The following is a 26,669-nucleotide window of genomic DNA, read 5'->3' as shown; positions in this document are numbered from 1 at the left end:
TACATTTAATAAAGTGTCTCCTTCCATTTCATTGAAAAATACTCACATTTTGTGTATGAAATCTCAAATGTTAAACTCTGATTTGAAGCAGTGATCGTTATTCTCCTCCCCTCTGTTGTGTTACCACCATCTCGCTCTCTGGTAAGATAAAGTCTCAGGGTCAAAATAAATAATACTCCTAGCTTAGGCTTTATTTGAATTGTCGTCTCCGAGATTTAACCCAAAATCCAGGATCAGTAAACTCAATATCTATTTTGCAAATACAGCAATGTACAGTTTGCACAATGAGCGTTTTCTCTCCCATGAATGAAACGTGAAGTTAGCATCTGTTTATACACAAACCTGGCTGTCACACAGTCACTGCCTGATCATAAATTAAGGGGGGGGGGGGGGGGGGGGGGGGGGGGGGTTAGAGGGTGGGGGGGGTTCACTTGGGGTCCTCGATGGTTCCCGTGCTCAGGTCTGTCATTTTGGGGTATTTGACCTTCTTCTGGTCCAGCTCGTTCTGGGCCCACAGCAGCAGCTTCAGCAGCTTCGCCAGTTTGGGAGTCGACTCTCTGTTCTCGTAGTCCAGCACCGCCTGGTTCACCTCGCTCCACACCTGGACATCACACAGAGACGGGGGGAGGGTTTTAAAGTCAAAGATTCACAAGGGAAGTCTTAAAACAGGTTTAAATATCCTCACTCCCATCACTACAGGACATATATAACACCCGCCTCACCCGCAAAGCACTCAGCATTGTGGGTGACTCCACCCACCCCTCCAACAGCCTCTCCTGCCGCCTGGCTTCAGGGAGAAGGTTCCTCAGCCTCAGCTCACACACCTCCAGGCTGAGGAACAGCTTCCTCCACCAGGCGGTCAGGATGCTGAACTCTCTCCCCCTCTCCCTCCCTCTGACATCTCTCCCCTGAACTCTCCACCCTGCCTCCCACCTTTCCCCCCTGCCCCAAATGGTCCTGGACTCTAACTTCCTCCACCTCTTTAATAACAGCGCATAATATCCGGGTGCTAGTGGAGCACGCTCGTGAACTGTTAGCGCCGGAGCCTCGCAGCGGGGAAACTGTGGCACGCATAATTGTGCTCATGTGTACGGCTCGTGTGCACGGCTCGTGTGCACGGCTCGTGTGCACGGCTCGTGTGCACGGCTCGTGTGCACGGCTCGTGTGCACGGCTCGTGTGCACGGCTCGTGTGCACGGCTCGTGTGCACGGCTCGTGTGCACGGCTCGTGTGCACGGCTCGTGTGCACGGCTCGTGTGCACGGCTCGTGTGCACGGCTCGTGTGCGTGTGCACGGCTCGTGTGCACGGCTCGTGTGCACGGCTCGTGTGCACGGCTCGTGTGCACGGCTCGTGTGCACGGCTCGTGTGCACGGCTCGTGTGCACGGCTCGTGTGCACGGCTCGTGTGTACGGCTCGTGTGCACGGCTCGTGTGTACGGCTCGTGTGTACGGCTCGTGTGCACGGCTCGTGTGTGCGGCTCATGTGTACGGCTCATGTGTGAATCTGCCTTGGTACAAAGTAGCAGTGAAAACATGGTACGGAGTTTCATTGATTTGGGCGTTTCTCTCAATAAGCAAGTGGAATGGATTTGATAATGAAGCACTGACACAGCGCTCTACAAAGAGCGGCGAGTGGAGAGACCGATGCACGGACTTTCTACATGGTAAAAGTGGGGGGGTCTAAACTAATCATTTTAAAAGGTGGGGGGGGGGGGGGGGGGGACATATAATGGCTGCGACGCCCATAGTTTGGGTAACAGTAAAACGGGAAATGTGTTGTCTGGGGATGCAACATGATTGAAAGAGAAGGATGAAAGGAATATAAAAAGGTTAGAAAAGTGTCAGAAGAACTTTAATTTCACAGGAAGACTAGAGGTAGAGGAATGTGAGAATCTGGTGAGGGGTCTTGTTAAATATTTGGAACAAACTCCCAGAAACCTGCAGGTCCGCTGCAACTCTGACTACTTTTAGATCCAGGCTGAAGACTTTTCTTAATTGAACTATTCACATCTCACACTGCTCTGTAACTTTTATTCATGTACCTGTTATTCATGTTTTATTATCTTTGCTTCTAATGTGCTCTTAATGTCTTTCATGTTCGTAAAGCACTTTGAGTTGCCTTGTGTTGAAAGGGGCTGTATGAATAAATGTTAATTTATTATCATATTATCACAGATAAGCATATATTATGTCTTTTACTCTGATTGTTTTTAATCTGTTAAATTGATTGTTTAGTCTTGTCTGTGTGTAACAGACATGTGTTAAGGACTGATATTCCACGGGGGGGGGAAAGAGGTTAAAGGACTGGGGGGCTAATGGTTTAATGGTGGGGGTGTTTAGAAAAGCCTGAGGCAGTTATCAGTTTCTCTCAAGGGAATTAGAATGTCCTCCACACCAAGTACATTTACTCAAGTACAATTTTAAAAGGGACTACTTTACTTGAGTATTTCCTTGAGTATTATTTAAGGGTTTCCCCTCTCCTCCTGTAGTGTGTTCTATATCTGTTAGTGCGTCTGCAAAGGCTCAAGTTTCTGTGTGTCTGTTTGAACATTAAAGCATGGGGACACGACTCAAATGAAGCGCTCTTTGACACATTGCACTAATGTCAAATTCATGTTCTGTTGATTGTGTTTTTAAAATATATATATTACTACCTAGTACTTATTACTACTATTACTTAGTTGTATACCCCTTTTATCTATATGTATATATGTCATACTGTGGGACTGCGAGAAACGGTATTTCAAATGTTCTGTATGTATAAACACATGTCAAATATTGGTAATAAAGCTGACTTTGATCAGTGCGATTATTTAAACCTGCGCACCTTTTGCCGCTGCATCATGTTGAGCAGGTCTCCGAAGGGCGACTCCTCGGGGTTGTCGAAGGCGAGCAGCGCTAACGTCCTCTCCATCTCCGTCAGACACTCCCTGCTCTCCTCGCCCTGCTCCGCCAGCTGAGTCTGAGCGAACTCCAGGGCCGACTCCGTCTCCCTCAGACGGATCAGCTCGATCAGATGCTGCTGCTGCGGGGGAACAGTCAGCAAGCAGGGTATCAATTACATGTTTATCTAGTGTCACAATACTTCCATATTTAATGAAATATCACAATACTTCCATATTTAATGAAATATCACAATACTTCCATATTTAATGAAATATCACGACACAATTTAATCCACATGTTTTAAACAGCTCTTTCTACACTTCAATACTGCCTTAAAGGTCCCCTATTGTGTTTCAACAATATCTCACAGGTCTCAGATATATCCAGAACCTGTCTCTGATTGGCTGAAACACCAAACAGATCATTGCAGCATTACCCATAATCCCCTCTGTTTCAGCCCTGTTTCCAAAGTGCTGATTCTCTGTCTGTTACTTTAGATGAAAATAAGGAGCCCCTCCCCACGCCCCTCTGATGCCCCTTTCACACCGGCGCTTTTCCAGCTCCTGCTGGGAGCTAGAGCCTGAAAAGCGCCGGTTTTTCCTGTTCACACCGCAGCGGCGGCGCGTCATAGCTCCGGAATGCGGTTCACTTCCAGCTCCAAAAAGTTGTCGGTCCAGAGGCAAGAGCTTTGGAGCTATGACGCGGCGTCGCTTACGTCGAGGCGTGCAGGAAACCTTACTTTGACCATCCGTTCGCTGTTATTGATCATTGTGGAGAGCAGGCAGACGTTTTGTTTGTTATTATAGCAGCTATCGGATGGAATCAATACATGGGCTGCACAGGTTGTCATGTCCGACTATCACAAGTAGAATCATAATGAAAAATACGCCGGTAAAATGTGCCTGTAGAAAACGGCTTAGCATGTAGTCAGTTTAGCTTCGGTTGCTATGCTAACATCACCCATGTTATACCAGAGAAACTTTCATAACAGCGTTGTGATGCCAAACAGCGTCAATTCAGACTGACACACATTCACTTAAGGGGAACTGGGGATATGTATCAGCTGCTTGTGTGACAGTCAGACAGTGAATACTTTAGAGCCGTGTGAGCTAACCCGGAGCTAACGGGAGAATAAACTCCCGTGGAAGAGCGGCCAGCACTGCAGCGGTCGGTAAATGCCGCTGAAACACATTAATAAACAATGAACCACGGCACTCTGGAGAAAAGTATAAGGTTGGAGAAGTCGTTATTTAATTTAATCTGGCTTCGTATGATTAAAAGCAACACGATCGTCGACCCGACGCAGTCCCCGGCCCGTTGTTGTTGTGGGAGAAAATCTCTCGGCAGCTCTGGGCGGTGTGAACAGAGCGGGAGCTGAAAAGGGAAACCGGAGCTGAACCAGAAAAGCTCTCGCTAGGAGCTAGAAAGGGAAAAGCGCTGGTGTGAAAGCCGCATGTGAGAGATTTGGTTACAAATAACTCAATGGTGTTCTAGGAGGAGATTCAGGGGATAAGGTGGGGGGGGGGGGTTACCTTGGTTGGTGATTGGCTAATGGTTACACAAGACAAAACATCGTTATGACATCCTCAAGTGGCCAAAGAGTCTCTTTCCACAGAGGGGACACATGTTGATGAAGAAGAGACATGAAGAAGAGGGGACACATGTTGATGTAGAAGAGACATGAAGAAGAGGGGACACATGTTGATGTAGAAGAGACATGAAGAAGAGGGGACACATGTTGATGTAGAAGAGACATGAAGAAGAGGGGACACATGTTGATGTAGAAGAGACATGAAGAAGAGGGGACACATGTTGATGTAGAAGAGACATGAAGAAGAGGGGACACATGTTGATGAAGAAGAGACATGAAGAAGAGGGGACACATGTTGATGAAGAAGAGACATGAAGAAGAGGGGACACATGTTGATGAAGAAGAGACATGAAGAAGAGGGGACACATGTTGATGTAGAAGAGACATGGAGAAGTGGATTTTGAATAGTAGGTGACCTTTAAAGTCACTGCTGTTCAGATATGTGTTCTGGTTTATATCTGGAGTCTGCCTCAGGCTCACATCTTTCTTCCATTATTAATTAACCAAACTGCGATCCGTATTACTGACTGATAATGCAATTCTTATCTTTTTTACAAAAGTAGAAACAGTAATTCATGCGTTAACTTGATCTGGGTTGGTTCACTGCTCCTCCTCAATGCTGCAGCCAGACTCATAAGCAGGTCAATAACGTTGGTATCTCTTCATTATGAAGTGATAAATACTTGACGTGCTTTTTACTGATTTTAGTGTTATCATGGTATTTAACTGTTTGTTTAATGACTTTTTTAAATATCTTGTTTAAAGGTCACCTATCATGCTATTTTTAGCCATATATTATGGGTCTCAGATATATAAAAAATATATCAAAAACATGTCTATGATGTGTTTTGCTCAAAATACCAAACAGATCATGCATTTTAGAAATCCCTCATATCCCTCTGTTCCAGCCCTTTTAGAGAAATGCTGATTCTGGGTCCTTAGCTTAAAAAAAAGAGGGTGCAGAGCTAATGCCTGATCAGAATTCTACCAGCAGATTCTCCGCTAAATGCTCCCGTGATTAAACGCCATCATGTTCCAAACCACATCAAGGATTATTTCTGAAACAGTATGGAGCTCAAACTATTTTTTCCTGCTTCTTCACACACACTCTCTCCAGTACAGGTTAGCTCGGAGTGTTAGCGACGCTTGCTAATGTAAACACAGACCATATTACGTCCAGAACACGTCACGCATTGTTTCTGATAGCAACGTTTCTGATAGGGCCGTGGGTGTAAAGCCCGCCCACATTTCAGATATTACGTCATATCGGACGCAAATCTGGATCAGCTCTGTTGTTCCCCCGTTTTTAGAGATGTGGGTACGGAGGAAAAGAGAGAGGGTTTTATTTTCTGACACTTTGTGAGTTCAATGACACACCGGAGGCGGGGACATGTATAAAAGACATCAAAAAAGTGCATTTTGCATGATAGGTCCCCTTTAATGTCTGTCTGAAAAGCACTTTATACGTTAATATATCATGTTCAAAGGGCTCTGTACCTGCAGGTGGAAGTAGAGGTAGCGGTTGGTGTCCAGCAGCTCGGGGTGCAGGCTGTTGATGAGGGCGATGGCTTCCTGGATCTGTCCCTTCAGGATCATCTCTCTGATCTTTATCCGCTCATCCAGAGAGTCCAGGTCCACACTCGGCTCGATGCCAGACTCCATACGAAACTTCTCCGCCGCTTCTTTGAACCCCTCTGTAGAGCAGAGACAGGCAGAGGCAAAGATATCACTTTTTTTTTAACGCTGCTATGGACAGTCTCGCACTAATGCACATTCTCAAAGATATTGAAGTGACTATTATTTTGTATATATTGATTGTTGTGCTTTTATTTAGGTCTTAATGTGTGCATATGTATACATATCTTTGATTGTGTATACAGGTATATACATATTTGTTTTTGTATTCGGGATTGTGGGAAACGATATTATCGGCAGTTATTAACAGGAAAGCATCGATTCATCATCTGATTTCAGACTTGTAACTTGTTCTGAAAGCCATCAGGACATGAGAGGTATTTACTGATCAATTCTTTAAATGTACAGATCAATTTACTGATCTGTTCTGTTGGATTCATTTCTGTCTAAATGTTGTTTTACACAAGAGGTAAAAGAAAGATCTATTTTTGTTTCTAAATGTTTGAGAAATGCAATTTAATGTTTTCATTTTTGATTGTTGTGCAGATTATTCTGTAGATGTATGGATGGTCAGAGTCCAACGTGAGGTCTTTTTAAAGTCTGCTGTTGTCAGTCTAAAACCAGAATATACTCACTTCAATATGATGTAAAACTCAGAGTTAAAACAGCATTTTAACAATTAATAAATTATCCAAATTGTTTCTGTCTTCTCATCGAGTAGTTTGTTGAATTGCAGCTTAAAAAGGTGTTTAAGGCTGGAGCCACACGAGGACGATAACGCAAACGGACAAAAATCGATATCAAAAGTCTTCCGTCCACACGCAACAGGCACCAGAAACGTGTCCGTTCACACGAGACCGCTCGAAAGCGCTGGAGACGCTGTAGCACATATGCCGGGCCTGTAAGTGGCGCTGTAGTCCTGCCACAAAAGCAGCGAAGAAGACTGGCACATGGTTGCCATGGTTACCCTTCTGTTTATTCTCCGCTGTGGACGCTCTGGCTCTTTTTCTCCCTCCCCAAGGCAAGCATGTGCTCCTGCTGTAATTCTCTCCGGTTTGCCACCAGCAGAGGAAAAACACCCACCTCTCCGCCTCTTCAAGGGACGAGGGGACCGTGCGGCAGAGTTTCAGTTCGACAACATGTCCGTTAAAGTTTAAATCTTCCGGACAAAATTTGAAAAGTGCCGGTCAGAGGTCTTCTTTGTTATTTATTGAGCTTTAAAACAAATTGATAACGACTCTATATAATAATATAAGAATAATACACGGAGGACGGAGCCTCTCTTTTCCTCCCCCTCTTCTGACAGCCCAGCAGGAAATGATCGTATAGAGGCGTAAACACGGAGCCGTTTCCCACCCGAGCGTTTCGTTTGCAGATCTGCCCACCTTGGGACCCGTTATCGTTATCGTTATCTGCGTTTCCATGTGGGCCTCGTGTGGCCGAGCCGTCTATCTGATGGTGAACTGTAGCGGATGCGACCGTTATCGTCCTTGTGTGCCCGGGGCCTTAAAGCAGCTATTCCTCCATGTATTTATATTAAAAGTAGGATCTTAGATTAAATGTACGCTGATTGAAATATAGTGTAATGAACAGCTGTCTTAATTATAGGTCAGTTATTTAATTGTATAATAAAGATGTGTTTTTTTCCCTGATACAAAAGGGGAATAAATAACAAAAATAAAATCAGGATTATCCTAATTCCACATTACGTGAATCCTTAATAATAAATGATGTCCATCCTCACCTGTCACCAGGTAATTCATAATGAGCCGATTCATGTCCGCCCTCTGTATGTGAACATTGTTCAGTTTTTCCATCCACTCTTCTTTCGTGATGTCTTCTGGCTTTTCAGCATAACTCATTATTAGGATCCTGGGAAGATAGAAGAAGTACTCAGATCGTGTACTTGAGTAAAAGTAGAAGTACTCAGATCATGTACTTGAGTAAAAGTAGAAGTACTCAGATAATGTACTTGAGTAAAAGTAGAAGTATAAGTATAATTGAGTAAAAGTAGAAGTACTCAGATCTTGTAATTGAGTAAAAGTAGAAGTACTCAGACCTTGTACTTCAGTAAAAGTAGAAGTACTCAGATCTTGTTCTTGAGTAAAAGTAGAAGTACTCAGATCTTGTACTTGAGTAAAGGTACTCAGATATTGTACTTGAGTAAAAGTAGAAGTACTCAGATATTGTACTTGAGTAAAAGTAGAAGTACTCAGATCATGTACTTGAGTAAAAGTAGAAGTACTCAGATCATGTACTTGAGTAAAAGTAGAAGTATAAGTATAATTGAGTAAAAGTAGAAGTACTCAGATCTTGTAATTGAGTAAAAGTAGAAGTACTCAGATCTTGTTCTTGAGTGAAAGTAGAAGTACTCAGATCTTGTACTTGAGTAAAAGTACTCAGAAATTGTACTTGAGTAAAAGTAAAAGTACTCAGATCATGTACTTGAGTAAAAGTAGAAGTACTCAGATCATGTACTTGAGTAAAAGTAGAAGTATAAGTATAATTGAGTAAAAGTAGAAGTACTCAGACCTTGTACTTCAGTAAAAGTAGAAGTACTCAGATCTTGTACTTGAGTAAAAGTACTCAGATATTGTACTTGAGTAAAAGTAGAAGTACTCAGATCATGTACTTGAGTAAAAGTAGAAGTATAAGTATAATTGAGTAAAAGTAGAAGTACTCAGACCTTGTACTTCAGTAAAAGTAGAAGTACTCAGATCTTGTACTTGAGTAAAAGTACTCAGATATTGTACTTGAGTAAAAGTAGAAGTACTCAGATATTGTACTTGAGTGAAAGTAGAAGTACTCAGATCTTGTACCAGAGTGTAGGAATACTCTGTTACAGTAAAAGTTCTGCATTCAAAATGTTCCTCAAGTAAAAGTAGAAAAGTATTCTCATCAAAATATAGTTAAAGTAGCAACAGTAAAAGTAGTCATTGTGCAGATTGGTCCATTTCAGAATAATATATATGATATGTTTTATAATGATTGATCATGAAAGTGTTCTCAAAGCTGGTAAAGGTGCAGCTAGTTTGAATGACTTTGTATACTGCAGGGTAGCTTGTGAATTTACTCCAGGTGGAACTAAAGTCTGATTTAAGACGTGATTATATTTCACATCATTCATCCAGATCTGTGAAGTAACTAAAGGTATTAAATACATGTAGTGGAGTAAAAGTACACCATTTACCTCTGAACTGTAGAGGAGTAGAAGTACAAAGTAGAATACAATGTAAATCCTCAAATAAAGTAAAAGTATCTCAAAATGTGTTCTTAGGTACAGTACTTGAGTAAATGAACTTAGTTTTCACCTCTCCTGCACTAAAATCTGAATCAGAAATGCTTTATTACATTAAACTTAAATACTGGATTTGGTAACAGTAACTTCATTAGAGATTAGAATGAAAGAAAAATATATTAAATAAGATGTATATGCACAAAGAGACGTGAAGTAAAAATAAGCACACAAGATAATATAAAATAAATATGTACATCACTGCTGGAAAGAGGAAACTAAATCAAAACAAACGAAGCCCGACACAGCTCGGTCACAGCTTGTATCTGCACTAACAACAGCCTTACAGACAAATACAGATACACAATATCAACATGTGATAATGATAAAAACACCACATTAATAGGGAAATAAAAAACACGACATTTCTGCAGTTAATTGGCTTTTAAAATAATAATTAAGAGATTCCAAAACAAACCAGTTTCCTCCGATGCTAACGTGACTTAGCATCGCGTTTTCCCAACTCACCGTACAAACACACGGAGATGATCCTTTCCTACGGGCGATATTCAAACACAATCCCAGCAGAAACGCGCAGGGTCTTCCTAGTGCCTTTTAAGAAGAATAAAGTGTAAAAATACAGCTGGGCAATCTGTTTTTTCACGGCTAGCTAACTAACCAAGCTAATGTGATAATCTCGCGAGAGGAGCGACAGTCCGGCGAGCTCTGCGATTGGTAAGGAGAGTGACGTCACGGTTGCCGAGGAACAGTTATGGTCAGTGCAGCGGATCCACCGAACTGCAATAAAACTGTGTATATTTTTTATTAAATAACACTCCTATCTTGGGAATAGTGCTACATACATTAATATTATCTACACACAGCAGCACATAGGAATGTTAGAGACATTTCGGCTGGAAAAAAAACAATATTTTCTCAGAATTCTGACTTTAGAAAAATAAATAAACCTTGAGAAAAATGACCAAAAACTCAGAGGGTTTTTGATATCAAGAGTTTTTAAGGTAATCCTAATGTTTTTTCTGACATTTCTTTGTGAATTTTTTTTCCTGATTTATTTTTGTTATCATTTTCTCAGTATTCCGATTTTCAAAAATGTCAGAATTCTGATAAAATATTTTTAAAAGTTTTTTTTTTTTTTTTCGTAGTGCCCTATGAATTACTAAAACAAATAAAGATGTTTCATGCAGGTATTTCGACATAGCAGGAAAACCTTTGGTCAGATCTAAAATTATACATATTTTTTTCTCTTAGAATGTAATTGTTCTGAAAAAAAAAAACTACATATCACATCCTTTTTGTAAAATCTCAGAATTCAGTTTTTTTAAAACACTTATTTTCTTAAATTTTTTTACATTTGTTATTTTAAATCTCAGAATTCAGATTTGTTTTTATATATATATTTTTTTTTAACTTTTTATAAAATCTCAGCATCCTTTTTTAATTATTATTTTTTATTATTTCTTTCTTATATATTATTATTAGTATTTATTAGTATGTATTAGTATGTATTAGTATGTATTAGTATGTATTAGTATGTATTAGTAATTATTGCATTGGATCCCAGTGTCTTTTTTTAAATTAAATTAATTTAAGTAGCCTACAATTATTTTAGTGGTTTACAAAGCTAATCTTAGAAAGGTGATGTAACATATTTCACAGTTTCTTCAAGGTCTCACAATGCATGTTATTTATTAATTGTTAAGTGGTCTTAATATCTACATTAAACTCAGTTGTGTGATGGTGCAGATTTCAGTCCAACATTGCTGTCTCTGCACCTTTATATTTCCTTAGTCTCTGCTCTGCGCGCCTCCTGCATCCTCCCCCCACCTCTCGGTTACGCGCACGTCGGGTCGCCATGGGGTATTTTTTGGGTTGGAGGGGGGGGTGGAGCCTGCGTACTGCTGCAGCTGTCTGTGATTGTGTAGTTGTGTGAGGTTGTGTAGTGTGTGTGATTGTGTAGTGTGTGGAGCCACAGAGATGCAGCTATAGTCTCCGCTTCAGTCTGAGAAAAACCGAACCCAGAGGACCGTCAGAGTTTCAGCTTCAGAGCATCGGAAAGGTGAGCGGAAACACATCTGCATCTCTTATTATCTCCTCCAGAGGAAGCCCCTTGTCCTTGAAAATCAGAGCCGAGGATGCATCCCCTCGGCTGGGGGAGAGCAGGCCGGGAACCAACATGGATGCTGCTGCAGAGCTGAGGATGATGCTTGCACAGATTATGCATCCTAACATCGCATTCCCACCGTCTAATCCTCCAAATGCACCGTTTACACCGGGATGCACACCGTATCCAAGACATGTTTAACACCCAGGGAGTGAAAACTGAGACACGTTTTGTATTTCTGCGTAAAGATGGTGAATGATCCTGTGCAGAGGCTATACTGTGTCATGATGACACCCATTAGGACGCAGCTATATTCTCACAAATGGCGATGTCGCTTTTATTTGGGGTTTTTCTAGCATCAATTAGCTGGATGTGTTTCTCATGCATCATGGTTGTCAGTAAGTGATTTAGTTCCCGCAGCAGCAGAGGCAGGCAGGGAGGCCAGGAGGTTGCAGGAGAAACGCACAGAAATGTCACAATTTACACACACAAAATGTGAAAAATTGACTTTTTAGGGAATGAAAATATATGAGATCCAGCATGTTGGCCTTATGGATCTTTAGCATTTCACCTATAAGTCTAACAGAGCTGCGTATTTCCACACATCTGTATTGCCAGCTGTTGCCTGCAGTCACCAGTGTACCTAAATACATTTAGGTAAAGGGAGGCTGTGGCTCAGTGGAAAGTGTGCTGCACTTCAAAATAAGGGGATAGTAAGTTCGAGTCCCACTGCAGTCAGCATGTCGTTGTGTCCCTGAGACACTTCACCCCAAATTGCTCCTGTGGGGATTGTCCACAGTATTAAGTATGTAAGTCGCTTTGGATAAAAGCGTCTAACAAATGACATGTAATGTAATGTCATTTACTTAAATACAATTTGGAGGTACTTTGCTGGTTAATATGACCAAATACAACATGTTATCACAGATTTAAGATAAGACTTATTGAGTCCTTTGGTGAAATTCCCAAGCTACTGTACCCAGCAGTGTATATATATATATATATATATATATATATATATATATATATATATATATATATATAGTGAACATTTAATAATATAAATAAGCTTCTCTTTTGGCGACTAATTGAAGCATCAATAAATAACCAGGAGAAACACTTCTAGTGATTAAACAGCCGAGACGAATCAATAGCTCTTTACAGTAATCAAGAAATCTGCTTACAGGGTTCATTTTGGGTCTTTCCCTTCATGACGCCAAGTCAAAAATACATAGTTTTTATTTTTTATTTTAACATTGGACACATTTTGTTTTCACGCTTGTTAAAAATGTAGGAATGCACTAAAACCTCAGTAACCTATATCTGATATTACAGTATTTATAAGCAGTGAATTATATTCTATACTGGATTGAATTACAGTATTTTATTATATGCAGTGATATTATAGAAGCGTCTTGAAACAGCCAATACATTCAGAACATTTCTCCTTCTGTATTTAGTACACATGTCAATTAAATGGCAGGACTGTACGTGCACTGTAATACAATATATAGCAGTGTACAAATACTCTTACTGTATTTGTACACTTTTTTTATAGTACTTTTCTTCAGCAAGATTTTGAAATTAGTATTTTATATGTATTTCTAAACTGTGGTATTTCTGCTTTTACTGCAGTAACATTTTAAATGAAGGACTTGTAACGTATAAAGGAGTATTATTATTATCTTGGAGTCATACTGGACTCGAACTTGACTTTTAAGAAACATATTAAGAAAGTATCAAATACTATTAAATTCAACTTGCAAAAATGTTAAACAAATTAGACCCTTCTTAAAGGTGGGGTAGGTAATTCACTTCAGAAACACTTGTTGTTATATTCCATGGAATGCTCTTAACATCCCGATAGCAATGAATACATTAAATGCTTTGACAAAAAAATCCATGCAAAAATGTAATCTGTGGAAGCTGTGGCGCTGTAAAAAGCACGACCAATCATCTGAGCCGGCCCGGCTAAAATAACTGGATGGCCTACCTGCCTGTCAGCCTTCCATCTGTGCACAGACTTATCTCGTGCCCTCATTGGTCATGTGCGCGTTCGTGTGTGTTGGAGGAGGGGCTCTGTAAGGAAGTCTGAAGGAAGGGGCACATTTTTTCCGGTTGTGTATTTTCAAATTCTAGCACACTCGAGCTGGTTTCTCCAAAATTACATACCCCCCCCTTTAACTGTCAGTGCTGCAAAGTCATACCTCCACTGCATGATTCTATCCCACATTGAATACTGTTTCACAAACTGGTCGTTAGCTTGTGCCACAAACCTGAAACCCATAGAACAGATGTTCAAGAGAGCTATCAAGGTGTTTGACAGAAAGCCAAATTCATACCACCACTGTACCATCCTTGAGAAACACCATTTCTTGAGTTTACATGGACTGCCCCCCCCCACCCCCCTCCCTCAAAAAAACACACTGGACGCTGCACTAGGTCAGAAACCAGAGGAGACTGTGAGGTCCACCATAGACGGACCACTTTTGGACAAAATGTCCTCTCCGTTAAAGGCAGCTCTTTGTGGAACAGCCTCCCAACTGAGATACGGGATTGTCCCACTCTCAATAGCTTCAAAGGTCAACTCAGAGAATGGTTGAGCAACAAACAGACGGGCAATCACCGCTAAATGCACTTTAACTCAGGGGTATCTCCTCTTGCACTTAATATGTCGTAGCTTCTATAGTGTCCTGCCATGTGGTAAATACTTGTGTGTGCTGCTCTTGCTCTTTCTGCATATCATGTATTTATTTTTTGCTATGCTTATACAGGGAGTCCGCGGGGTCTTAAAAAGTATTAAAAGTTGATAAATCAATTTAGCAAAAAGTATTAAACGGCATTTTCCAAGGTATTACATTTTGTAGCTTGTTTCCAATAAGTATATGAATTGTCCAAAGAGGTTGTATTCTACAGTCTGCCTGAATGTAATCATTGCGTAGGTGTGTAGTGTGATTCTGTGTAGTTTATTTATGGCATCCCGTTGGGTTTGACGTCATCTGAACAGGACATCGCACGCTCACTGCTTGATAGCGCGCGAAGGTCCGTTTACGCCGGTTGTTAAACAACATGGTTATGGGGAAATGCAAGTCTGCGTCCAAATGGTTGGAAGATAAGGAGGAAGGACAATCAATACTGTATATAGTCAATGTGAGGTGAAGTGTGTCGCCAAGGTAACCGGTTAAAACTCCAAGTGGCGATGAGGTCTTAAATTGTATGGAAAGGGTCTTAGAAAAGGTCTTAAAAGGTATTACATGTGACTTCAGGATTCCTGCATATACCCTGATTAATAAATGTCATGTTCTTATATGTTGTATGTGACGGGACTGCGGATGGAAATGGTCTCAAAGCTAATATCCGGCATATTTACACTTGAAGCATTATTTGTCTTAAAGTGGACCTATCATGCTATATTTGAATAATATAGTGTAGGACCATACCTATATAAGGCATATTTAAAAAAAAAAAAAAAATTCAAAATACCAAACAGATCATGCATTTTAGCCATGCCTCATTTTGCTTAATGTGCACTTTTTTAGCTCTGTTTTTGCAAGGGCTGATTCAGTGAGAACAGCACCACCTACAGGCCTGGCATATGTACTACAGCGTCTCCAGCGCTTTCGAACGGCAATGGCCGTGGCTGTCTCCTCCTGATTGGTGGAGTTGGCCCAATAGCCGTAGCGCCACCGTCCTGACGTCAGGACAGTGTTCAAATCTGGATCAGTTTTTATCAGATCCGTTGCAGCCCCTTTTTTAGAGATTTGGGTATGGAGGAAAATAGAGAGGGTTGTGTTTTCTGACACTTGGTGAGTTCCCTGGAACACCGGGGACACATGTTCATGTATAAAAGACGTACAAAAGTGCATTTTGCATGATAGGTCCCCTTTAAGGTTCATTAATGTGCATTGTCCCTGTTCAAATAAACGATTAAATGAAAATGAAATTAATCATAATAATACATTGGATTTTTATAGCGCTTTTCCTAATGCTCAAAGACGCTTTACATAAAATCAGAAACAGAAACGGTAAAGAAAAGAAAAAACTGAAACAGTATTCCTAATCCAAGTGCGAGTAAAGGCTAAGTTTAGGTTGTGGTATTTCAACCTACGGGACAATTATGATGCACGTTTTATATAATAATAATAATAATAATTCATTCTATTTGGAGGCGCCTTTCAAAGCGTCCAAGGGGACACCTTACAATTCATAAAATATTCTAAGGAAAGGTTTAAGACAGTCACACATACATGTATAATATACACATTTATAGACTCGGCATTTCAACTTTTACTTAAGAAATATTTCAAAAGCAGGACTTCTTATTTGCTCTGTGGTATTTCTACAGATCTGCGTACCTCTTCCTCTCCTCTCCGCCCCACAGGCATGATTTATTTAGTTGAACAGATGTGTATATGTGGTGTTCCAACTTTTGAAAGAACATCCATAACATTCATCAGTTTGCAACTTTAAACATATCTAATATATCATACTCCAATTACTTGTATATAATAATAATAAATTGAATTTTTATAGCGCTTTTCAAGTCTCAAAGTCGCTTTACAGTTTGGAGGGGGGGGGGGGGGGGTGTGAGAAGGACAGACAGGGATTGATGGGGGGGGCTATGAGTGTATTGATGACAAGAGATGGGTCTTGAGGCGGGACTGGAACGGGGTGAGGGTCTCAGAGTCACGGAGGTCTTGGGGGAGGGAGTTCCTAGTATAGACTATTCTGCACTATTTCTATTCTAGTCTCAATCAATCAATCAATCAATGTTTATTTATATAGCCCAATATCACAAATGTTACATTTGTCTCAGTGGACTTCACAGTTTGTACAGAATATCAGTGACAATACGACACCCTCTGTCCTTAGACCCTCTGTCCTTAGACCCTCTGTCCTTAGACCCTCTGTCCTTAGACCCTCTGTCCTTAGACCCTCACATCATACAAGGAAACACTTCCAGAGAAACCCCACAGTTTAAAGGGGAACATGTGAGAAACCTCAGGGAGAGCACCAGAGGAGGGATCCCTCTCCCAGGACGGACAGACGTGCAATAGATGCCGTGTGTAAATCGAAAAGATAATACATTTACAACAATAGTCTATTTTATTGTATTTACTTGCACTATTTCATCAGTTGTATTATGTTGCTCTGTTGGAGGAGGAGCCTGTGACCTCAGATGCTCATTGTCATAACTAAACTGTAGCTGTTGAACACAAGCCTTGAATCTTGATCCCTGCTCCCTCCCTGTTTTCAGAGAGAGATCATGGCAGAGCACCAGAGGCAGCGCTCGCTCTCCACCGCCGGGGAGACTCTGTACCTCGTGCTGGGGGTGGAGAAGGTGGCGACCCCCGACGACATCAAGAGGTCCTACAGGTGAGGCACACCTACAAGTGGAGTACAATATGCACCCAGGAAATGAGAATAACTATAAGAAACTCACTTTTGAGAGAGGATGCCCGTTGTAAAAACAAACATGCTCTGACTAAGCTTTAGGCAGAGGTGGGAAGGAGTGGAGTACAAGGAGTTTGATGCCGTCGAACAGTAATATTAGTCTACCTAGTTTCAAAGTTCAGTGTCTTTGGGATTGAATAAGATGTATGATCCAATATGCACCCAGGAAATGAGAATAACTAAGAGAGGACGCCCACAGTGTCACATGCACTGACTAAGCTTTATTTGTATTATGATGCCGTCTGTAGTTATGTCCAACAGTAATATTAGTCTATCTAGTTTGAATGTAAATGTCCCCTCTGTGGGACTAATAAAGGTATTCTGATTCTGATTGAAAGTTGAGTGTCTTTGGGATTGAATAACATATTTGATCCAATACGCATCCAGGAAATGAGAATAAAGAAAACTCACTTTTGAGAGAGGACGCCTTTTTTTAAAACCCCCATGCCCTGACGAAGCTTTAGACAGAGGTGGAGTACAAATACTTCGTTACTGTACTTAAGTACATTGTTCTGGTATCAGTACTTTACTCCACTACTTATTTTTCTGATGACTTTTTACTTTGACTTCTTACATGTTGAACCCAAATACTTGTACTTTCTACTTCTTACATGTTGAACCCAAATACCTGTACTTTCTACTTCTTACATGTTGAACCCAAATACTTGTACTTTCTACTTCTTACATGTTGAACACAAATACCTGTACTTTCTACTTCTTACATGTTGAACCCAAATACCTGTACTTTCTACTTCTTACATGTTGAACACAAATACCTGTACTTTCTACTTCTTACATGTTGAACACAAATACCTGTACTTTCTACTTCTTACATTTTTAACACAAATACCTGTACTTTCTACTTCTTACATGTTGAACACAAATACCTGTACTTTCTACTTCTTACATGTTGAACACAAATACCTGTACTTTCTACTTCTTACATGTTGAACCCAAATACCTGTACTTTCTACTTCTTACATGTTGAACCCAAATACCTGTACTTTCTACTTCTTACATGTTGAACCCAAATACCTGTACTTTCTACTTCTTACATGTTGAACCCAAATACTTGTACTTTCTACTTCTTACATGTTGAACACAAATACCTGTACTTTCTACTTCTTACATGTTGAACCCAAATACCTGTACTTTCTACTTCTTACATGTTGAACACAAATACCTGTACTTTCTACTTCTTACATGTTGAACACAAATACCTGTACTTTCTACTTCTTACATTTTTAACACAAATACCTGTACTTTCTACTTCTTACATTTTGAACACAAATACCTGTACTTTCTACTTCTTACATGTTGAACACAAATACCTGTACTTTCTACTTCTTACATGTTGAACACAAATACCTGTACTTTCTACTTGTTACATGTTAAACACAAATACCTGTACTTTCTACTTCTTACATTTTGATAATAATAATGTGATTTTATATTTTATTTCATAGTCTTTTTTCTCTGATTTTCTCCACAGGAAACTTGCGTTGAAGTTCCACCCCGACAAGAATCCCGAAAACCCCGAGGCGGCGGATAAATTCAAGGAGATCAACAACGCTCACGCCATCCTGAACGACCCGACCAAGAGGAACATCTACGACAAATACGGCTCTCTGGGGCTCTACGTGGCCGAGCAGTTCGGAGAGGAGAACGTCAACACCTACTTCGTTCTCTCCAGCTGGTGGGCCAAGGTGAGACCGAGGAGCAGCACCACTAGATCAGGGTTCAAGACTCAACATTCAACATTCAGAGGTTCCTTTTCACAACGTATACACAACTACGGTGTGATTATGTAATGTATGACCAACTGAGGTCGCAGGCCAACAGTGAAAACAACAATTGAAAAATATATAATTAAATAGAATAAATTAATAAAAATGGTTACAATAAATGTACCTATACATACAAAGGAGAAACTATAAGAATACTGTAAAATAAAATGTGAAATGTGAGCAAATATCGGAGAAATAAGAGAAATAAATATGTGTGTATATATAAAAAAAGGGAATAACACCAAAAACTTTGAACGAACAACTCATCAGTTACCAAGTATTTTATGGTTTTATTCAACATTAATATACACAGACAAGGTACTGAAGCGGGAGGACAGAAAGCTTAGTTTATAGAAAACATACTGTCGCCCTCCTGTGAGTCATTGAATTACTTGAAATATCTACAAACGTTATGATAAAGAAGTTAAAATAGGTATAATACAATGCCACAAAAAGAACAGAAATGTCACAAGAGTACATACAAAATAAATAATAATAATAATAGCATTATATTATAGTAGCGGGACTGGCCCGTATCAGACCTTATGGGAGCAAGGAGAGGGTTTGCTCAGCCTGGTCAAGATGTTTTTATGTACGATACGATACGATATACTTTATTGTCCCCGTAAGGACATGTGCTCTGGACTCCGTCCTGCAGTGCATACATGTACATATAGTGGACATTAAGAGACATACACATATCATCAGTCATACACCGTTTGAACAAACACAATACACAGACGCACATACTGACAATGGCGACCTATTGCACAACCCTCATGGCCAACATTTAAAAAGTACATTTCATTACATTTGACTACATATCATTTCATGTGAATGTTAAGAAGCTTAATGGACATAGGTAGGAATGAGTGCTTATAGCGGTTCAGCCTGCTCCTGGGAACCCTGAGTCTTCTACCAGAAGGTAGGAGCTGGAATTCTGGGTGGAGTATGTGGGTGGGATCAGACACCATTTGTTTTGCCTGTCTCATAATCGACTGCTCGTATATGTTTTGGAGAGATGGGTGTTTTTTAACCCCCATAATCTTCATAGCAGTCTGTACTAGGCGAGCGATCTGTGACTTTGACTGCACTGTCAAGTTACCGTACCAGGCAGTGATACCATACCTCATGATGCTCTCCAACACTGCGTGATAGAACAGTAACATGAACTTCTGGTCGATTCCGAAAGCCCGGAGTCGATATATATATATACGTATATTTGTATGCGTGGTTGTTTTAATATTGGCTCTTATTTGCCCCTCACAGTGCTTCCTGGGCGCCGGGTATCCACTATAATAACTGCTCCTAATACCAGGACGGGTTACATGCAGAGTGTGTGTGGTGCTCTTTATATATCTATGGTGGTGCCAGAGGTTGCGCTCGAGTTTTTCGCTGCCGGTCATGTTGACGGACAGGATCGTAACATTTCCGTCTCAATCCATTATTACCCGTCAGTCTGTACACAACTGTGGGGGGGGGGGGAGAGCACGCTCGTGAACTGTCAACGGGGGTGGGTGAGACGCTCGTGAACTGTTAGCGCCGGTGTTATGCATGCTCACTGTGCGCCACAGGATAAAGCACTCGCAGACATTTCAATGATTTGTATACGGCAAAGTTCGGTTTGGAAACGATATCATCTCCTTTTTGGCGGGCATGCATAACACCGGAGCCTCGCTGCGGGGAAGCTTTGGCGCTGTTCTGAGTTTGTTCTAATCTGTCAAAATGACGGACTGCTTTCAGATTTTTCCGTCATTGTTAAAAAAAATAGGTCATAGATGGAAAATATTCGGTTAACGCGACCTCTGGGTGGTGCTGTGTGTGTGTGGCTCTCATTTAATGAAACTGCCGTCGTTGTTATTTTTGATGGAAACTTCTGGATCAATGGAGACTCAGAGAGAGCAGGAACTTTGATGGTTTATTTGGAGCTTCGGCCGGAGAATTCACAAGAAGACATGTTCTGGAGATCTCTCCCCCAGACCCGTGTATTTAGCTCAGAGAGAAGAATGTGTCAGGAGCAGGGAGACCACACACTGAGAGCAGCCCGAGGTGCAGGCCTGAGCTCAGTGAGGGCAGACTGATCAACTGGGTCAGAGTTATGGGCCTAGGAAAATATGTACCCAACACTATGGTGCTGATCCTGGATCTTCTTATGCGTGGGTCACCCAGTTGACTCAGCAAGCAAAACCTTCTACAACTACACGTAACCAATCAAATGACTACTGTCTCTTCTGCCGTAGCCGTGCTCAAATATCAAAGCCCAAACTAAGGGGAAATTACAGAAGTGGATTCAAAGGGGAAACCGTGCGGCCGTACGTCACACTCGGCAGCTAACTGTGCTCTAAAGAAACCCTGCCCTGAATGTGCAGAGCTGCACCTTCACGCTTTAGCCAGGAAGAAGTATTGGCATGACACCACACAGTTTTGTCTTCCTCTCACCTGGTTTTCTTCCCCTTCAGGCGCTGTTTGTGTTCTGCGGTCTGGCCACCGGCTGCTACTTCTGCTGCTGCCTGTGCTGCTGCTGTAACTGCTGCTGTGGGAAATGTAAACCCCGGCCTCGAGAGGGCCAGGAGCAGGCGTTCTACGTGTCTCCTGAAGACCTGGAGGCCCAGCTGCAGTCTGACGAGAGAGGTGAGACCACAACACCTGAAGCCAGAGATGGCAGAAGTACACACATCCTTTACTCAAGGAGAAGTACAGATACTCGTGTTTAAAAATACTCTGGTAAAAGTAGAAGTACTGACTAAACTTCTTTACTCAAGTCAAAGTAAAGAGGGCTTTGAAATGTACTTCAGTAAAAAGTACCCATAACTAGCAGCTGTTTTAAAGAGTACCTGACCTCCCTTTATATTAATAGAACAATAATGTCATTGTTAGCTAATGAATGTTTCCATGCTGAACAACGGCAACATGACAACGTTTTCATTGGTCCCTCTTCTTTAGAGAAGACCAGGAAATGATGGATACACGGATCGTGTTCAAATCAATAGGCACGCAATGACTCTAAATAATAATGATCACGCCACCAAACACACATTCAAACTAAAGGAACCAGCCTGTTTGGGAAATGTGAGAAGTAGAAAGTACAGGTATTTGGGTTCAACATGTAAGAAGTAGAAAGTACAGGTATTTGAGTTCAACATGTAAGAAGTAGAAAGTACAGGTATTTGTGTTCAACATGTAAGAAGTAGAAAGTACAGGTATTTGGGTTCAACATGTAAGAAGTAGAAAGTACAGGTATTTGTGTTCAACATGTAAGAAGTAGAAAGTACAGGTATTTGGGTTCAACATGTAAGAAGTAGAAAGTACAGGTATTTGAGTTCAACATGTAAGAAGTAGAAAGTACAGGTATTTGTGTTCAACATGTAAGAAGTAGAAAGTACAGGTATTTGGGTTCAACATGTAAGAAGTAGAAAGTACAGGTATTTGTGTTCAACATGTAAGAAGTAGAAAGTACAGGTATTTGAGTTCAACATGTAAGAAGTAGAAAGTACAGGTATTTGTGTTCAACATGTAAGAAGTAGAAAGTACAGGTATTTGGGTTCAACATGTAAGAAGTAGAAAGTACAGGTATTTGTGTTCAACATGTAAGAAGTAGAAAGTACAGGTATTTGGGTTCAACATGTAAGAAGTAGAAAGTACAGGTATTTGTGTTCAACATGTAAGAAGTAGAAAGTACAGGTATTTGTGTTCAACATGTAAGAAGTAGAAAGTACAGGTATTTGTGTTCAACATGTAAGAAGTAGAAAGTACAGGTATTTGTGTTCAACATGTAAGAAGTAAAAGTAAAAAGTCGTCAGAAAAATAAGTAGTGGAGTAAAGTACTGATACCAGAAAGATTTATTTAAAGGTGGGGTAGGTAAGTTTGAGAAACCGGCTCGAGATACACTTTTTGTTATATTCCATGGAATGCTCTTAACATCCCGATAGCAATGAATATCTGAAGTGCTTTGACAAAAAATCCATAAAAAAATATCATCTGTGGAAGCCGTAGTACTGTAAAAAGCACGACCAATCATCTGAGCCGGCCCGGCTAAAATAACTGGATGACCTACCTGCCTGTCAGCCTTCCATCTGTGCACAAACTTATCTCGTGCCCTCATTGGTCATGTGCGCGTTCGTGTGTGTTGGAGGAGGGGCTCTGTAAGGAAGGGGCAGATTTTTTCCGGTTGTGTATTTTCAAATTCTAGCGATCTCGAGCTGGTTTCTCCAAAATTACCTACCCTACCCTAAATACAGTAACGTAGTATTTGTACTCCACTACTTCCCTCCTCTGCCTAAAGCTTAGTCATGTGGGGTTAAAATAGACATCCTCTCTCAAAAGTGAGTTTTCTTGCTTAGTTATTCTCATTTTCTGTGTGCATTTTGCATGTTTGACATAACTTCAGACTATAAATATAAATATTTTAGGACACATTTTGATTGATGTTACAGCCCTAATTCATATAGCACAATTCTACGAGTGCATTTTAAAGTCTTTAACCTATACCAGAGTATTTCTACACTCTGGTATTACTACTTTAATAGAAGTAAGATATCTGAACACGTTGTCGTCCTCTTGCTCTGACCTGAGAAATGTCCTCTGTTTGAATCTCTCAGTCTACATGTTTGTTGAAGCAGAGGGTCATCTCCTCTGTGATAACTAATGCTATATTCTCTCACTCCCGTCCACTAAGCCCCCCTCGACCCAGTGTGGACGCAGCCTGGGGACGCTGCCCCCCCCCTCATTGAGCCCCTCTATTAGAGCGAAGAGGCTGAAACCTGTTGTCTTATTTGTTTTATAAGTAGAGGCTGGGGGCGACCCCATAATGCTGCAGCCGTCAGCCACAGAGACCACGCAGCTCACGGGGGACGGCCATCACTCCTACCACACCGACACCGGCTTCAACTAACCCCCGCCCCCCCCACGACCCACCCACCCCCCCGCGGTCCTGCCTGCTCCACCTCAGCCAGAAGAAGAGGGCGGCGGCCATGTTGTTTCCAGAGCGGCGCTGAGGGACTCGTAAGCATGGCCCGTTACCAAGGAACTAATCAAGAAGTCACTCCTCAAACAGTTTGGTTTCTCTCGGCCTTTTGACCCCCCCTCTCTCTCTCTCTCTTTGTCCCACATCCTGGCATGCACTGTTTCCAAAATGGTATCCAAATGTTTCATGTTTTGCAAAACAGTTTTACTCTGCAGAGTTCATAGATGAGAGCAGCAGCTACGTCGCTTCCTGGCAAAATTACAGCCCCGCCCACTTATGTGTGAAACCAAAACATCAGCGTTAAGCGGGGAAATATAGTTGTATCTTTGCTAAAACCTGTTGTGTTGTGTATTGCACAAACAACAACAATATTTCTCTTTACTTCCTCTCCGAAAAAAGGTGGATCTGTGGCTTCAGGCCTCGTACGTCTGTGGGAAACACTTCCTCACAGCTAATGATGCTAACGAGGCTAACGTCAATCATCAACGTAAACAGTTGTAATAGTAAAAGTCAGAGTAGTAAATATACTGCATGTACTCCATTCACATATATGCAGTACTAGCCACTCATCCACTGTTAGAGTGAAATATATTTATTTAAATTAAACTATAAATAGACGCTGATGATAATAAATCTCCAACAACATTCTGTAGTCATTTGAGCATCCTAATTGGGCTCCATGTAGATTAAAAAACGCACTGTATTCCTCATGTTTTCATGTGATTAGCGAAAAAACCTCACAATCTGTACTTCCCGCCAGTCACATGACACCCAAAGTCACCCAAAAAGGGGCGGGGCATGACGTAGAAGGAAAGAACCCGATTGGTTGCTCTCATCTATAGATATATACGTGTTAGTGCAATATGTTCACACAGAGGAGAGGGGGCTCAGGGGGCTTTTCAGACGGTGTGTGATCAGTGCTATCATTTACTCGTGCAATTTTTCCCTTAAATCAGAGCCCGTTTGAGTCTGTGTGTGTTTGTCTGTGAGCGTGCCCCCCCCCCCAGCCCCCCCCCCCCCCCCCCCCCCCGGAGAGTTTTTAATGTGAATCATGAGGCGGATAATGCACCGAGCTTTATGCAGACACCCACAGATGTCTGCTGACAAAACGTTAGTTATTATAATTAGTGTTGGCTTTACATTCCCCCCCCCCCCGACTCAGCTTTATTTCAGCGCCTGTTTTTCTTTCTTTGCCGCAGCGCTGCACAGCTCGAACGTTATTCTGTTTTTTATTTGATTTGCATTAAACATACTTATGGCAGGCTTTCAGTCCAGAAAGAATTATATTTTTTCACCACTTATTCCTCACATCAGCAGCTACATTTGATTATGATGTTATAATTGGATTCAGACATTTGAATCTCATACAAAAAACTGATTATTTAAATTAGTGAAGAAAAGGTTTTTTGTCTAAAAGCATCTAGGATGACTTGCTGCTCTTATTTTTTTATTCCATTTGCAAGCAGTCATCACTAATTAAGACTAAGGAAGTGAATTGCATGTCATTGTTTAGTTTTGTTTACCCATGGAGCTGTGGAGCTGTGGAGGAGGTTAACATGTTTTCAACTCTGAGCCGTCTTGAATATGTGGAGTAGTTAATGTGATGTGGAAAACAAAACATGTTACACCTTTTAGAGCGGGGAAATAAAGCTGATTAGTTGGGCTGTACCGATGACTTAGCTTAGCATTGGAATTATAAAACTACAATGCAATGCTGCACAATTATCTTTGCATGTAAATGAATTGTGTTTAAAGCCAGTGTTCGTGCCCTTTGTCTGATGGAGATTAAGCTACACTTATATAATTAGTATTATAGTCAAAGTAGATTCCAGTAGTCGCTGCATAGGACTCGTGTGATCCAACTTCCCAAAAGTCCACATTTATTTCTATCTCATAAAAAAAAGTCGGCTTTAATCCGTATTTTTGGGCATTTATATCTCAAAACCACCTTTTTACTTTTAGAGGGAGGCAAGAATAGAGAGCATGTATTCAAAAAAGATTAATATGCAAGACTTTCTTAAATGGACGTCATTTAATATCAGAATCTGAATTTGGTGTATTGCCAAGCAGGTGTCACGTACACTACTAAATGTACGTTGGAGTCATAAACACACAGTAAGGAAAAAAATGAAAAGCTTGATTAGAAGACTTGAACAGAAGCTTCAAAATGTCAGTGAGTTCAATCCGGTACAGCCCGACTGACCTGACTGTTTTTTATGTCGTGCATAAATCAGATCATGTTTCTCGTCCTCGTGTTTTGAACTGAAGTCCGATGCTGTGATCGTTTTATCATTGTTGACTATATTTTTTTGTAGAGTAAGAAGCTCGTCGGCATATCATCATCATCAGTGCTTACAGGCAGCTCCACGTTTAAAAAAAAAAAGAAGAGATTTTTCATACCACTGAATCTGCATCGCACACACTTTGCCATAAATTGCCATGAACATCTTGTCCGTTTTCATAAATGCTAATAATGTGTTTCAATGGTTTACAATTGGTGCGCTCCTGTCGCCACCCTCTGCTCTTAACGGTATGGATGTGACCTCTGTGCCCCCCGTGCGATGTTTCCCCTAACCCTCGATGAAACATAGATGTTCCCGTCATGGCTTTTTCATTGAGATACTGAAAGACGCTACTGTAAATGTTCTCAGTTGAATGCACTGTGTGTTTAAAAAAAGAAAATCAGGAAATGACTCCATAAAAAGACGACATACTATATAAAGTGTAACTATAGTGAAATGGTTATATGATGCATTTCTTTTGGAGTTTTATTTATTTCATACTCGATGATGGATATGATTTTATTAACTGGTATGGTGTTGTAATGTGACCATTGAATTTTAGCAAGGTTAATGGTTAAGGTCGCTTGTACATACACTCGTCCATATAAAGTATAAACCCTTCTGTTGTAGCATGGTAAATGTGTGTCTGGAAGAAAACAAGTGGATCACTGATCTGATTTGCTGTTGTTGAATAAATGTTCCTGAACATTT

At 40.9% G+C, this 26,669-nt stretch overlaps 2 protein-coding genes across 4 annotated transcripts; one reads left to right on the top strand and one right to left on the bottom strand.

Annotated features, from left to right (window-relative positions):
• Positions 1-410: 410 nt before the first annotated feature.
• LOC117483709 (glucose-induced degradation protein 8-B homolog) lies at positions 411-10,091 on the bottom strand. Its single transcript, XM_034132067.1, has 5 exons — positions 9,875-10,091; positions 7,856-7,983; positions 5,974-6,170; positions 2,827-3,024; positions 411-601 (listed from the first exon to the last, which is right to left on the bottom strand). The coding sequence occupies exons 2-5, from the start codon at positions 7,971-7,973 to the stop codon at positions 428-430; spliced, it is 687 nt and encodes a 228-aa protein (XP_033987958.1). The 5' UTR covers positions 7,974-7,983; positions 9,875-10,091; the 3' UTR covers positions 411-427.
• Positions 10,092-11,231: 1,140 nt separating this feature from the next.
• LOC117483710 (dnaJ homolog subfamily C member 5-like) lies at positions 11,232-24,693 on the top strand. Of its 3 annotated transcripts, none has more exons than XM_034132069.1 (5): positions 11,232-11,426; positions 16,729-16,847; positions 18,418-18,631; positions 21,172-21,343; positions 23,501-24,693. In XM_034132069.1, the coding sequence occupies exons 2-5, from the start codon at positions 16,738-16,740 to the stop codon at positions 23,602-23,604; spliced, it is 600 nt and encodes a 199-aa protein (XP_033987960.1). In that variant the 5' UTR covers positions 11,232-11,426; positions 16,729-16,737; the 3' UTR covers positions 23,605-24,693. The 3 variants fall into 3 exon arrangements, with proteins under 3 accessions (XP_033987960.1, XP_033987959.1, XP_033987961.1); XM_034132068.1 differs by having other exon boundaries at positions 23,498-24,693; XM_034132070.1 differs by having other exon boundaries at positions 23,389-23,593.
• The last annotated feature ends 1,976 nt before the right edge of the window (positions 24,694-26,669 follow it).

This window comes from Trematomus bernacchii, unplaced genomic scaffold (genome assembly GCF_902827165.1).
Source record: "Trematomus bernacchii unplaced genomic scaffold, fTreBer1.1, whole genome shotgun sequence".
Classification (NCBI taxonomy): Eukaryota; Metazoa; Chordata; class Actinopteri; order Perciformes; family Nototheniidae; genus Trematomus; species Trematomus bernacchii.
The sequence above is the reverse complement of the archived record's forward strand: the minus strand, read 5'-3'. Positions and strand labels throughout refer to the sequence as shown.